Source organism: Numida meleagris, chromosome 1 (genome assembly GCF_002078875.1).
Source record: "Numida meleagris isolate 19003 breed g44 Domestic line chromosome 1, NumMel1.0, whole genome shotgun sequence".
Taxonomy (NCBI): domain Eukaryota; kingdom Metazoa; phylum Chordata; class Aves; order Galliformes; family Numididae; genus Numida; species Numida meleagris.
The window spans coordinates 170,729,907-170,743,903 of NC_034409.1; the positions used below are offsets into that span (position 1 = coordinate 170,729,907).

The window sequence follows — 13,997 nt, forward strand, 5'->3', positions numbered from 1 at the left end:
CACCGGGGATACAAGTTTACACTATACATACCTAATGACTGGTGAAAGGATTTTCATCCCTAGAGCTAGTTGTCAGCTCTGGAGTTTCCTAAACAACTTTTTACAGGAAGTCCTTGTATGTTCACAAAAACCCTGATGTGCTTTTTATGTACTTTGCATTTTTGTATTTTGGACATGGGGAAGAAAGTGAGCACATTCAGATCTCCTGAAGACTTGATCCATTAACTGTCCTCTTGATTTCGTGTGTTACAGACATTACAGACAGCTAACACCACAACAGCTTTCATCATTTTCATTTAAAAAATACACTCTTGAGGGAAGCAATGGAGCTTAGCTTAGAGACTCCGAACAATCTGTTGATAGCAAGTGAGTGATTTTTAGAGTTTTTAGAGTTTATAATACTTCCTTTTTTCATCTAAAGTACATACTCACCAACATGGTAAGTGTGGGAAATACATTGAGTCAAATACACCATTGCATTTATTTGTTTGTAGTCAGTTCGTAGCCTCAAGTCTCTCTCTTTAGGACAAAAAAAAAATAAAAAAATTACAATAGTAATGGAAACTAACTAATTGGGAGAAACTAATGATGGAAATTACGGAGAAGTCAATCCATAAGGAACAGAAACTTGTGCCTGGTGTTAATGAAGTTTGTTAAAGTATATCTGTTGTCTTAAATTTTCTCTAAAATAATAATTAAACCTAAGAAAATCTGCTTGGTTTAAAGAGAAAGCAGAGCAGAAGTCTTACTACTGAGCAGTCTTGATATCTAGCTCTGTGTGAACAGCAGTAGTTTATTATTAGTTTTTTAAATAATGACAAATTTGTTTAGAGGAAACACTTCAAAACTTTAAAAGTGTGTGACTACAAAAAACTCTTTTTTGATGTCTTCCTGTATCCCTTTTCATAACTATTTTCAAAAGTCCTGATAATAACTTCAGTTTTAGTTATAGATTGTACTATTGGTCAGAGCTACGTGGGGTTTTTTTGCCGAAACGACCTTCAGTGAATGTGTCCATCCATATGCATGTGCTCCCCCACACATGCTTTGGACAACATTTGAATCAGTGCTGATATATACAAACCATTGTCCTCTGTACAAAGAGAGTTTGTAGCCTAGACGGGTGCAATGGTTTTCTATAAAAGCATTCTATGTAAATGCGGCTGCTATTTCTTGTTGTTTGTATGGTTATACAAAGAAAATGCGCTTTTATCTTAAGCAGTGCCTTGCACAAAATGATGCTGAGATCCAGTCCTTTAATCACTATTTAGTAGTTATCATTTATCACTCAGTATACCATATTTTATTGATCCACGTAGTGTAGTAGGTATAGCTGTTTCTTCTTTGTAATATATGGGCCCAGTGTTAGCTAGTGAGAGCGATGTAATATGTAAAAAGCAAGAAAAAACCATTAAAAATACCTACTGTATTATCCAAAGGAATTAGCATTTGCTAGATTGCCAGTCAGCCAAGGTTTTACAAGAGTTATTGTCATTTTGATTTTCAGATGAGTCATTTGGTATGTTGCCCCCAAAGGCACCTCGTTATGATTCAGTGCACAGCATATAAAATTGCTCAGGCTTTCGGGGCTCCATGGCAAGCGAGTGGGGGTTGTGGTGGCTCAGCGTTGTGAAGCAGCAGCTTTATGCTTAATTGACACCTTTGATGTAGCCCTAAGACAGCACCTGCACCTCCCACTGCTGCTCTGAAGACGTCAGCCTTACGCAGAAAAGGCTTCTGCTTATGAATCCTGCATCGCGTTCAGCTCACTCTGCGAGCAGCCCCAGCTATCCTTAACTAATCCCGTTGCTTCTCAGTTTTGCTACAGCTTGGCTTAGCACAGAGCAGGAATTTTGCTGCTTGCTGTTGTCAGGTTAAACAGTCAGATTTTGTCCATGCTAGAACTCATAGAAGGTAAGTCAAATGCCTTGTTGATATCCTAGTATGTAAATATTCTCCAAAAATTGAGAATCTGGGAGTCTAATTATTGGTTCTTTTTTTCCTGATGCTGATAGCTTTGGACTGTGATATAACAGCTGCTTGTTTAGAGAATATTTACAGAGATGTGTGATACATACTTGCTAGTACCAGTGTTTCAGTGTGAACATTATTGATAGTGTGATTACTCTGTAGTAGAATTCTGTCCTCTGCTGGTATTGTTTTGTTTATTTAGCAGATAATGTCACATGCATGAAAAGATGCTTCTACAATTATAAGCACTGGTGTATCTGCAGGAACTTATTTATTTGAGAAAGTGATGGTGTGATGTAAGTTAGCCTTGAGATGTTACATCAAATTTATTTGTACCAAGAAAGCCCTTCTGGGTTAAGTCTGAGGTGATGTTTGGATCAGACAGTAATGCAAAAATCTCTTCAAATGGCTGAGGGACAGCTAACAGGTGATTTGTTCTTGAAAGCAGAACTGCTTTTTATTCCTGATGGGTTGCACTTGAAGCTCTAACTAAATGGAATGAAAAAGTTTAAGTGCAGTAAATATCTGTTAAAGTTAACAAAGCACATTGCTTTCAAGTGCAGGAACAATACTGGTGAAGAAAATATGATAGTGTTCTCCGTCATTCACTAAACAGCCTTTTCAGTTTCATTATTTGCTTGCACTCTGTATGAAAAATGGCTTCATGAGCCAAAACTCTGAGGAAACATTTATTTTGTGGATTACCCTATTTTATGTTTAAAACATGGAAAAAATAAAAACTGTTCAAAAAAGACTGAGAGGGAATGAGATATCTTGATTTAATTATTTGTTTGCTTTTAATAATGCTTTGTATTTATTTTCTCAATTTAATGTCATTTTAGTGAATGGAACCCCTGGTAGCCAACTTTCTACTCCCCGCTCTGGGAAGTCTCCAAGCCCATCTCCCACCAGCCCAGGAAGCCTACGGAAACAGAGGGTAAGGAAATAAGGAAACCGATTTCTGAGGGTGGCCAGCACAGCCATTCTCATGTAGCCTTCTCCTCAGAGATACCTTGTATTTAGAGGTGTAGGGTGGGAAGCCTGGCTTTCAGTCCTTGTTGTGTTCCTACAACATTCTTAAGTGGGATACAACTGTTGTATGTCTGTCCAAATGCGAAGTATGTTGGGATTTGTTTTATTCTCAAGAGAAAGTAGGGGATATCTTGCTTCTTTTTCGCAAAACTTTTTTTTTGTTTTTAATATCTTTTTCCAAACACTTCACAACTGAGAGGAAATACTCATGTTGTGAAAGACTTTTTTTTTCTTCTATATGTGCCACATGCATTATGTCACTTGTGAAACCTACAGATAGCTTTGACTTTGAAGCAGGGTAAAAGAATGTAGTGCTGAATTTAGCTGTGGATTATCTGTGATACATAGCCTTGTGCAGTGAAGATATAATGAGTACCAAGGCAGCACAAGATTCATCAATCACTTTGCTGGACCAGAGTTGTTAGAAGCTGTAGCTTCCCACTACTGTTTTGCATTGTACAGAGAATCTACAGCATACCTAAACAAGCAGAATTACCGTAGTATGTATGTTACTGCTGTGCTGGCCTGACAGAATATTACTCGTTCAACCCAAAAGGCTCCATATGCTGGTTTAATTATTGGTATTTGTTCAGAAGCAATGGGACAGATGTCTCTGTATCCTCTCTTCTGCTATTTTCTAAACTGTGATCGGTTCTCAGTGAAAACTTCCCTAAGGCAGTGCTCTCTTTCTCAGGCTTCTGTTTATAAATACAATTTGAACACATGACTTTCTATGCCTTTTCAGTTTTTAAGTAAAGACTATTTGTTTCTCTCTAAATAAGGGATTACGTACACCAATTGACACTGCTTGACCTTAGGAGGCTTGGGCAGACCTGATTTCCCAGATACTCAGAGCAGGAATAGGTGGAACATGGCACTGCTTCCTTCTGGCCTGTGTACCCTTCTTTCTGTTCCGTGGATACCAGGGAGCTGAGGGATTGCGCATGCTCATGTCTTATCCCAGGCTGCAGTACTGCCATGGATTTCTGCCATGACTTGCTTATAGGTTTGGAAGCTGACTTGGAAGTTCTCTGTGGTCTTGCAGTATAGAGATAGCCAGTGAGTGGCAGCTTGAAACCAAGGGGCAGTCATGTGTTTCCTGGTACAGAGTAAAGATGCAGGTTGCAGATGGGTAAGTCGGTACTGAAATCTTCTTGAATACATTTTCTTCCGTACCCATTTGCTCCTAAATCTCATGGCTTGTTAATGAGTCATTAATAAGTCATCGAAGAGGGAACAAAGTTCTAAATGAATTACACATCAGCAAAGTAAGGTTATCTCTTAAGATGGATAGTATCAGTGTACAGTGGATTTTCATCTGCTGTAAGGCTGTTTCTTTTCATTAGTAACTTCCCAGAGCTTACTTCCCACCACTGATGCTTCTCTGTCCACACTGAAAATATGTTTTTCTGTTAACATTTGTGGATGTGTGAGTGGGAACCATGTGGTCTGCATGATCAGACGCATGGTACATTTTTCCACAAGGTTTCTGACTTTCAGATGTGAAGAGTGAGGCAGAAAGGCTTCTTTTTATCCACGTTCCCTATATGAAGGATCAGTATTATGAATGCAAAGGGCTGTGTAGTGGTAACATAATCACATTGCTAAGTGTATAGAAGATAAGTATTGAAATAAATTAGAGGAGAGATAGAATGTTGTTAGTTGTTAAAGAGTCGAATTGTCTTCTCAGATATTCATAACCACTCCCACTGACCTCAGTCGGGGGTCTTTTCTGAGCTTTGCTTCTCTGACTTTATTCTAGACCAAAAAATGGTACCTGCAGAAGCATGAAATACAGTCACGTAAAAATACATTGGTGTAGTATGATTTAGTTTACAAAAGAACGTGCTGAGGAGTTAAGCGATGGAAACTTTACACATGCTCTGAGAATTTATATCCGCTCCTTTCATGTTTACCTTGTGAAGTGAATGAGCTGGAAGTCCAACGCAAAACCATCTGAGTGTGTCATTAAAGGTCATGATGTGTATTGCAATGACTAAATCAGCTGTATGAAAAACAGTGCTTACTAATGGAAATTTTCTTTAGCGGTCCAAATAGCATTCTGTTTTGTTTTAGTGCCGTCTTTCGTATGTACCTGTTAAAGTTTTCTTTAGTGGACACGTTATTTTCTGTACCATATTGTCAGAAATGAAGTTTGAACCCAGGGCATTTTGATTTGCCTTCAACCACAGGGCTGACTAGCCAGCTGCAGGAGCAGATCTGTTCCCTGGGAGGTTAATGAAGTGTTGGTACCATAGAAGAGGGAACTGATTTCACTGTCTTTCTTGCCCCCGGTGTTGGGAAGTGAGGTTTTATTGCCCCATGCCCAGAAGAAGAGCATTGGCTGCTAGACCTGTGTTCTGGGGTTAAAGATTACGGCAAGGTTTCTGCGTTTCCCTCTTTACATGGAGTTTGAGAGAGCTGCTTCTTTAGAACTGAAATAAGATGCTGAGGCCTGGGAATGCCAACTCAGCTCTAATTTGTTTTCTCTTCTTGAGTGGTTTGAGTCAGTTTGAATACCTGTGCTCCCATGCCATCAGATGCATGGGCTGTAGGGGCTGTTTACTCTAGCACAGCCTGGTTCCCTTTGGTGTAAGCAGTCGATCAGCTCCTCAGCATCCCCATCCGAGTGTTACGAGGGAGTCGTAGCCTTGGTACTTCAGAATGCTCAGGGCTCTGGGCAGGCTGCCAATATTTTTCCTGGGAAATACAGGTGAGAGGAAGGAAGTCATGCTTTTGAATCCAGAGGGATGAAATTGAAGTAACTCAGCAGACTAAGGGTTTGCTCCCTATGAATGGTAGAGAGCTACAGAAATAATACAGATGGTAGAATTCTCTAAATAAAATACTCCTTCCAATTATGGAATGCATTAGGCAACTTAAAATAGGGATCACTCTTCTTACTGACATTTCATTATTCACCCTTTAAAGAAGTAAATTCTGGCCTTTGACACAAGGCTTTCCATTGCTGTAAATAAAGCCAAGAATGTTATTGTGATACATGTACTATGATCTTGAAAATGGTACTCTTGTACCCATTCCGATAAAATGTTAGACCCTCAAAAGCTAGAACGTAGAAGATAAAGTTTCTTCCTTTCTCACTTGCATATGGTTGAGTTGTTTCCATAAATTCAGAACTCAGTGAAAGTTGCATATATAATCTCTGTTGAAACTCAGTCTATATTTGATGAAGGCAAGATTTGAAACATTAATGTAATACAAGGACTTCAGAGGGCTGGAGCACCTCTCCTATGAGGAAAGGTTGAGGGAACTGGGCTTGTTTAATTTGGAAAAGAGAAGGCTGCGGGGAGACCTCGTTGTGGCCTTCCAGTACTTGAAGGGAGCGTATAAACAGGAGGGGGAACAATTGTTCACAAGGGTGGATAGCGATAGGACAAGGGGGAATGGGTTTAAACTGAGACAGGGGAGATGTAGGTTAGATATTAGAAGGAAGTTTTTCACACAGAGGGTGGTGACGCACTGGAACAGGTTGCCCAGGGAGGTTGTGGATGCCCCGTCCCTGGAGGCATTCAAGGCCAGACTGGACGTGGCTCTGGGCAGCCTGGTCTAGTGGTTGGCGACCCTGCACTCGGCACGGGGGTTGAAACTAGGTGATCTTTGAGGTCCTATTCAACCCAGGCCATTCTATGATTCTATGATTCTATGATTCTATGACTTGAAAGCGAACCAGGGATTGTGTTAACTTTTATGTTTTTTGGCTTCTGAGTATTTAAACTTGCACCCTATGAACTATTGTGCTTTCTTACAGTTTCATTCTTTATTTTTAATAAGGAATTAAGATTCTTGTCTTAAATTATTATCTATTTAGCTGTGTATTTCTAAAGAGGATGGAAAAATCTGAAATTCAGATTTATAACAGTTAAAGTAGGAACAGTTACCATGCTGCACATAGTTACAGTTCCTGCCTCAGCAAAGTATGGTTAATGGCAAAGACTAAGAAATGGTGACATGGCAATCACAGTAAAAAATACACATAATAGCAGCCCCCTTCCCATTTTATTTAATTAGCTTTTTTAATAGTCTATGAGACTGTTTTTCCAGCATCTTGTAATTAGTGTTAGAATTTGAGCTAGGGTGGAAAGATTTTATACTTTATGTCTGATTTTACAGTTTCTTGCCATTATTTTAAACATTTGTTCTACAGCATACTGGATTAAAAGAAATTAGATTTAAGGTATGTCTTGCCCAAACGGTGAAGTTGAATGTTATGTATATAAAGATTTTATCAATTTTATTTGTCCAAGAAATCATACTAATCCAGCAAGTTTTGCCGTTTTATTTATATATCCAAAATAATAAATAGATTTTTCTCGTATTTCTTAGAAGTAAAGCTTTTCAACAAAGTACAGGCAAGAAAAGTTATTGTAGAAGGGAAATCTTTAAAATGATTCCAGTATTTAAAACTATTTGGAAGGGCAGGAGGTACGATCCTGAAATTTTGTGCATGGTTTTTCTTGAAAATGACCATGTAGTTGTGAAAGAAAACACAAACATATTCCCCAGATATGAAAATTCAGTCTTACAAATGACTTCTTTGTAAATTCTAAATGCTTTTTTTTTTAATTCAGAGGAGTAAATAGTTACTTAAAAGATGTCATTCAAAAGTTTGTCTTGTTGCCATCAAATCATTTTTTTTTCCTGTACTGTATTTTAGAAACTCCAGAACTGCATGTGCAGAAAAGAACTTTTGGTCATTAACTAGTTTAAGATGGGCCTGTCTGTTTGAAATTCTTTTTTTTCCAGATTGTTCAACCAAAAATAGAAATTTATTTAAGACTTGATTTTCTAAAGCATGTAGCCATCTGACATGGCTTACTGTGTGTACACGTGCTCATGCAGAATAAGCATTCCAGGGAACGCAAACCCATTTAAGGGAATTAAAGTCCTCTTTATTCATGCCTGCAAGTAAAACATAAATCTGCATAGATCATGTAGAGACTTGTAAATTGGAAATTTCTTAAGCATTCATTTAGGTAGCTTTTGTTTCATAGCACAGCTTTTAGATTTAGATTTTCCGTCTCGGTTTTCCTCCCACGATTAAAAAAGACCGAAGCCCCTAAGGCTGGCTCCATCAGCTTTCCCATTCCTATGCGTTCTTATATCTTGCCGATCTTGCCAATGTTCTGTCTTCCATTTGTTTTGTTGTACTTCGTAAACATGTTCTGTATGTGAAGGATCCTCAGAAAGGGCCAAAAGGCAGCAGCATGTGGCTGTGCTGGGGGGGCCTGAGAACTGCCAGCCGCGAGGCTGCTCCACCTCTCCACCTCACCACCTAGGCTGAATTCACCCTGAAACAATACTACTCTAGCCCATACTGCCTCGTGTCCAACCTTCTCTTCCATTCTGTGCTATTGTGTGCCTCAGAGAAGCTTCTTGTGCTATGTAGGTTGAGTAGGGCGATGCCTCATCCCCTGGCACCTCCAGAGCTTGAGGATAATCTGATCAGTCAGAGAATGCTCAGAGTGGGTGTTGGAAAACTGAAGTGGATCCGTACACTCAGACTCTCTCTGCTGTCATGAGCTGGTTGCTTGGCTACCATCAGAAAGAGCCAGTGACTGGGGTGTTTCATATGCTGTCTCACCCCAAAATGTGGAAGAGATCCCATTGTCAGTAATGGGCCGTGTACAGGGCCAGCATTTGGAGCTCAAATACTGCCAGAGCCATACTATATGACCAGTGGGTGGCAAGTTTGGATTAGTTTGTAACAGAAGCTAAGCATTTGCTTTCGTACCGCTTTGACAAAACAGCAAAAAGGGAAATAGAGTCTATTTGGGAAAAGAAGAAAGGTTAAATTCATACTGCCAAGTTTCCAAAGGATTAGGAGACTCTTCAAAAAGTCAAATATTGCTTTAATAGTGTTTAATGGGAAAGAATCAAAGGAAAAAACAATTGCCTCTTAGAATATTTCGTACATGAAAACTCCAGCCATCTATTTGTTGATTAAAAATTAATTGTATGAAAATAAGAAAAAACCTGATTATGTGGAAAATGTGTATTTTATGTTAAACAAGATCTTCTGGTCCACAGTATCAAAAAGATTGTAAAACAGTTGCAGTGCAACAAATCAAGCACAATAAACAAATCTATACTGCACTTCATCTTACAGGACCTGTATCGCCCACTCTCCTCGGATGATTTGGATTCAGTAGGAGACTCAGTGTAAAAGAGAAAATGGAACAATGTTTATGGTTTGTGATTTGGTGAAGGTTTAACATTTTTAAAGAGAATAGCTGCTAATTTACAGTGATAGTGAATCACACAAAAGAGTTTTGCATATTTCATATTAAAAACGTCGGGCCAAATTAATTCTAGTATGCGGGGGTATTTTTGGCTTTACCACTGCATTTTAATGCAAGAATTTGTAATGAATGAGCCATTGAATGTGTCCATCAAATACAAAACAGCATTATGCACACTGTTAGCAGTGAAGATTGTATAAGGTGAATATAACGCACAAATCCATGGTGGGCACATTTATGAATAGCACTCCTTTTAGCATCTGAGGTACTGATTATACGTTCTGTTTTTAACATAGGTATCTTTAATCATTTTGATATGAACAGTTAACGGATGCTTTGCTTTTACCAGTGAGTGGGTAAAATGCAGAAAAGAAAAAGCTGCCGTATTAAACTGCTTGTACCACATTCTCTGCTCCCAGTGCAAACATTTGGAACACTTTAATCTCATTCCTTTCCAAGTTTAGTCTTTTTGGCTATGTGAAAAGAAGGGGAAGAAATCCTTTGTGCCCACAGAACAGAAAGTAAATGCTTTCAAAGCAGCGTTAAAGTTCTCTTTACATTATGATGAGAGCAAACAGACCAGTGGTCGCAGGCAATGTGAATGTTTTCCCTTACAAGGGCTGCTAATGCTGATGATCCTGGTGTTGCAAGTAAATGTGGACACGTTTCTGAAGAGGAAACCTGTGGGCCTGCGAGCTACCAGCGCAGTGTGACACACACGATGACACCTTTTGGTAAAGCACATTTTGCCTGAGAAACTACTGATTATTTTCACTCATGTTAAGGACAAGAGCATTTTCTTTTCTTCATTTGCCACAGTAAGACGTTTGATGCCATTTTAAAATGAAAGCATACAGAAATGGTGGTGCTGTAAATCATCCTCCTAGTGACCTAATTTCTCTGTTTTCATCATTTCTAGAGGTGGTCATTTTGTACAGCATGAATATGCAAAACTCATTTAGTGTTAAAGTAGGTCATGCATTTATAACCAGATGCTTAACAAATATTTACTAATTTTATTTGTTTTCTGCTGCTTTATTGTGAGATACTTAGTCAGCTACATTAGTTAACATAATAGCAATATTTCTCATTGTACGCTGCATATTACGTTAGTGTTTATCCATTGTATTTAAGCCTAGAGTGTAGTGATGACACATTTTCACTGTTTTACACATTTCCTTTTAGTACCTTAAATACTAATGATTTAAGAATTAGAAATCAGTGTTATTTTGATCCTCAACAAAAATCTATAGAGATTATATTTTTGATCTACTTAGCGATGATTTAATATATTTTGAAAGCAGGAAAATGTACTTATTAGAATAAAGTGGTTAGCTGCCACATGCCAACTTTTAAATACAGTGAAATAATAAAATTCATAATAAAATTCAGCATCTGGAAAATGTTGGCGTGTGACATTATGGCTTCACTGTATCGTTATCATTTTCTTTACAGATAGTATTTACAAAAATAAATGAAAGGGCAGCAGAATACAAAACTTACCTTCTCTGTTTTCAATACTTGGTTCCAGTATCACCTGGAGAGACAGTCACTGAACTGGTAGGTTTGCTGAAGCAGTTAGGTCATTCCGTTTTGAAATGCATGTTTTGCCATTCCTCCTTCAGAGTTCGGATTTAAAACCAGCAGTAGGAACAGTCTCCCTCACATACTGGGACATAGGGCTGTCCTGTTCTCCTGAAAACATTCACAGCTGTGAAGTTACTTGCATTTTTGCCTGTTATTAGGAATGTCTTAGTAAAATGTATTACTTCATCCCAAGAAACCTGCATAGTATTGAGGTGCATTGGGATCAGCTTCCAAAAACTCGAAGAACTCCACTAGACTGAGCAAAATGCTTACTGACTTTTTGCAGTTTGCTTTTTCCTCTAAAGAAAATAAATTCCAGGAATTTTATTTTTCCTCTCCTCTTCCTTATAGACTACTGCTGCTGAAGGCAGTTTATTAAGAATGTTTCTTCTGCATAAAGAGCCCAGATTGCCAGCAAATGGGAATGGCACGGCTTTGCCTAGCTGTGGAAAAGAAAAATGGGCCTTATATCAATAATTGTTATCATAGCAAGTTTTCCATCAGGACTGTTGCAAAGACTATGCTAGTCTTTTGCATTTAATCATTTCAACATATGACTTGTATTAAGGGGCTATTCAGGGGCAATACATATCATTAATATTTCATTTAAGGAATGAAAGTCCCTTAGAGATTGAAAAGGTACACTGTTTATAGGCTTTGAGATCCCTTTTGTGTGGAATGTAATTCCCATTATACATGAGCAGAAATGAAATGTTTCTTTTGAGCAAGACCAGGAGGTTTCAGTTTATTGGTGAAACTGAAATTGTTTCATGATGCTGTAGTTCTGCTTGCAACAGCACAGGTTTTAGTTTGTCCCTAGATTTTATCAGCTGCATTAAATAACAGAATAGCTCAAGTAACTTTATAGTGTTTGAACCTCTTATAGTTCTCTGTATGCTGCATTATTTGTACCTACTATCAGGTGATTATGATGTAGCTAAAGAGCCTTGTATAGCTTGTGAATGCTTTGCTTCCCTTTGAGCTTTTTGAATACTTGTGATTATTTCCCTAATGCTTTCTGCAACTTTCTGGATTATTTGTAACCTCTTTTCTTTTTCTTTTATGCAACAAGCAGTTCATATGTGAAGCACAGAATGTGTGTGTGTATGTGTACATCTGTGCACGCACACACAAATATGTAGCTTAATGGCTTTCAAATTGATGCACAGTTCTGTCACATTTGTGACTTCTTTAAATTAATATTTGGGGAAAATATTATGATGGGAAGACGTTCATCTGGTGGGAATCGCTTCAGCTCTGTCGAAGTCGATGTAGCTGTACTGATCTATCCACGCTGAGCAGTTCCCCTTAGGAATTCTGAACAATGTTAAGAGATCTCATGTACAAACAAGGGCTTGGTTCTGCTCTGTTTTGAGCTGGTGGCAAAAACATGATTGACTTCAAGGTGGGAAGGATAAGACCATATGCACGAAGTGTATATACACAGACAAAACATTAATCATAAAGTTGAAACTGTATTATTTAGACAAGATCAGACATTTATCTCCTTGTGGCCTGCACTGTTATGCGGTGTAATTAAGTCGTACAATATTATCTGCTTTTTTTTTGCTGTTGAAATCAGTGAAATGGTTAACATTCAGTATCCATTCTGAAAATTACTTTTCAATTTTTAAAATAATTCAGGGACGGCACATTATAGTTGGTTATTTTCCCTTCAGGCTATTTTCAAAGCCTGTAAAATGAAAACCCCGAGGAATTAATAATGTGAACATAAATTGTATTGTAAGAAGGGATACATCATATTAAACCTCCTTGAAGAACGTATAGGTTGAGATTTTTTTGGCTTAAAATTTGAAATAAAAAATATTGTTTGCCTTTACTGCTTTGTATTTCACCCTGCAGTGTGAACTTTATGTAGTACAGTAAGTTATGGAAAATGTTTTTGAGCTCTAAAAGTTAAAATGAATTGATAATAGAGAAGGGAACATCTGATCAACCCAAGTTGCTAGTTATGTCAAAAGCTATTGAAAACTCAATGGACAAAAAATCGTTATGGTGCTAATTTACCTTGTCGCTTGATGAATACTTGGATTAATGTTGTCTGTGCTATCTTGTATCCAATCAATGGTATACAGCCTACTGCAAGATTGCTTTTAGTTTAATCTTCACTTTCAGTTCATCTGTTAGTGATGGCATGAGATCTTGCAACTCTGAGTGATAAAGAGAAAAATAACGTTATGTTACTCAGCCAGCAGTGGTTTTACAGTGGGTAAAAGCGAGCAAGTGATTATTGCACTCTTCTGAGTGTGATGCCTCCCAGGCAAATGCCTCTGTTCAAAAACTGTCATTCTGAGCTGTGTTTGCCATAGTAACACCTTTGGACTGGCTCGTTTTGCCTATTTGACCGTGCACCTGATTTTTTGGGTGCCCTCGGCCCCCACCAAAGTCAGTGGCTATGTAGATACATGGGTTGTGTACGCACAATTTATAGAAGGGTTAAAAACACACGCAGTGCACACATACACATTTGTATGCATTTTAAGTGTCTGTATTCCTGCATGTTCATTATATTCAAATTTGCTTAAATTAACCCTCAACAGTGAAGTATGAAAAAAGATATATTGTTTTCAGCGTGTACTTGTTGTCTGCTGTTATATGAGGTAACTAGTTTGTGGTTTGCCCTGCAACACAGTGTTTTGGGATTTGAACTGTAGTGAAAGAGGAGCTACCAATGTTTGTGCTAAGGTCTCTTTGTTTTGTTAGTTGCACTATGATCTTGTAAATATTGGCACATTTCCAACATAGGCTTAAGATTTTACAAAGTTATGCATACAATTATTTTTTTTAAGAAAAGTGCTTGGATATTTGCTTTTTAAAATATACCATTTTTGTATTGATGTGATGCAGGAAACCAAAAAGATAGCTGTTGATTTATCAGCAAAAAAAAAAAAAAGTAAAACTTGCAAAAATAAATGCCGATGAATGTTTTATTTCGTATAATAACAGCTGAAGAAAGTCACCTTCACTTTTGTGCCATTGTTTCATCATACTGTGTTGTACTTGTGTTTCATATTTGACCATGTCATCCTGGTTGCAATTTGTTGTTTCGCTAGATTTAACATTACTGTAGATTATTGTAAGTGATGTAATAAATATATTTAAAAAATACACACTGCTCAGTGAGTT

At 37.9% G+C, this 13,997-nt stretch overlaps 1 protein-coding gene across 5 annotated transcripts in view; it reads left to right on the forward strand.

Annotated features, from left to right (window-relative positions):
• The window catches only part of DCLK1 (doublecortin like kinase 1), a 239,558-nt gene that overhangs the window by 174,624 nt on the left and 50,937 nt on the right, over positions 1 to 13,997 (forward strand). For 2 of the 5 annotated variants that reach the window (XM_021377782.1, XM_021377773.1), the window contains exon 6: positions 2,814 to 2,908. In XM_021377782.1, the coding sequence (XP_021233457.1) occupies positions 2,814 to 2,908 (95 nt within the window). Of the gene's footprint in view, positions 1 to 1,576; positions 1,915 to 2,813; positions 2,909 to 9,130; positions 13,980 to 13,997 lie in introns of those variants that run through there. The other 3 variants (XM_021377812.1, XM_021377801.1, XM_021377792.1) reach the window with 3 other exon arrangements.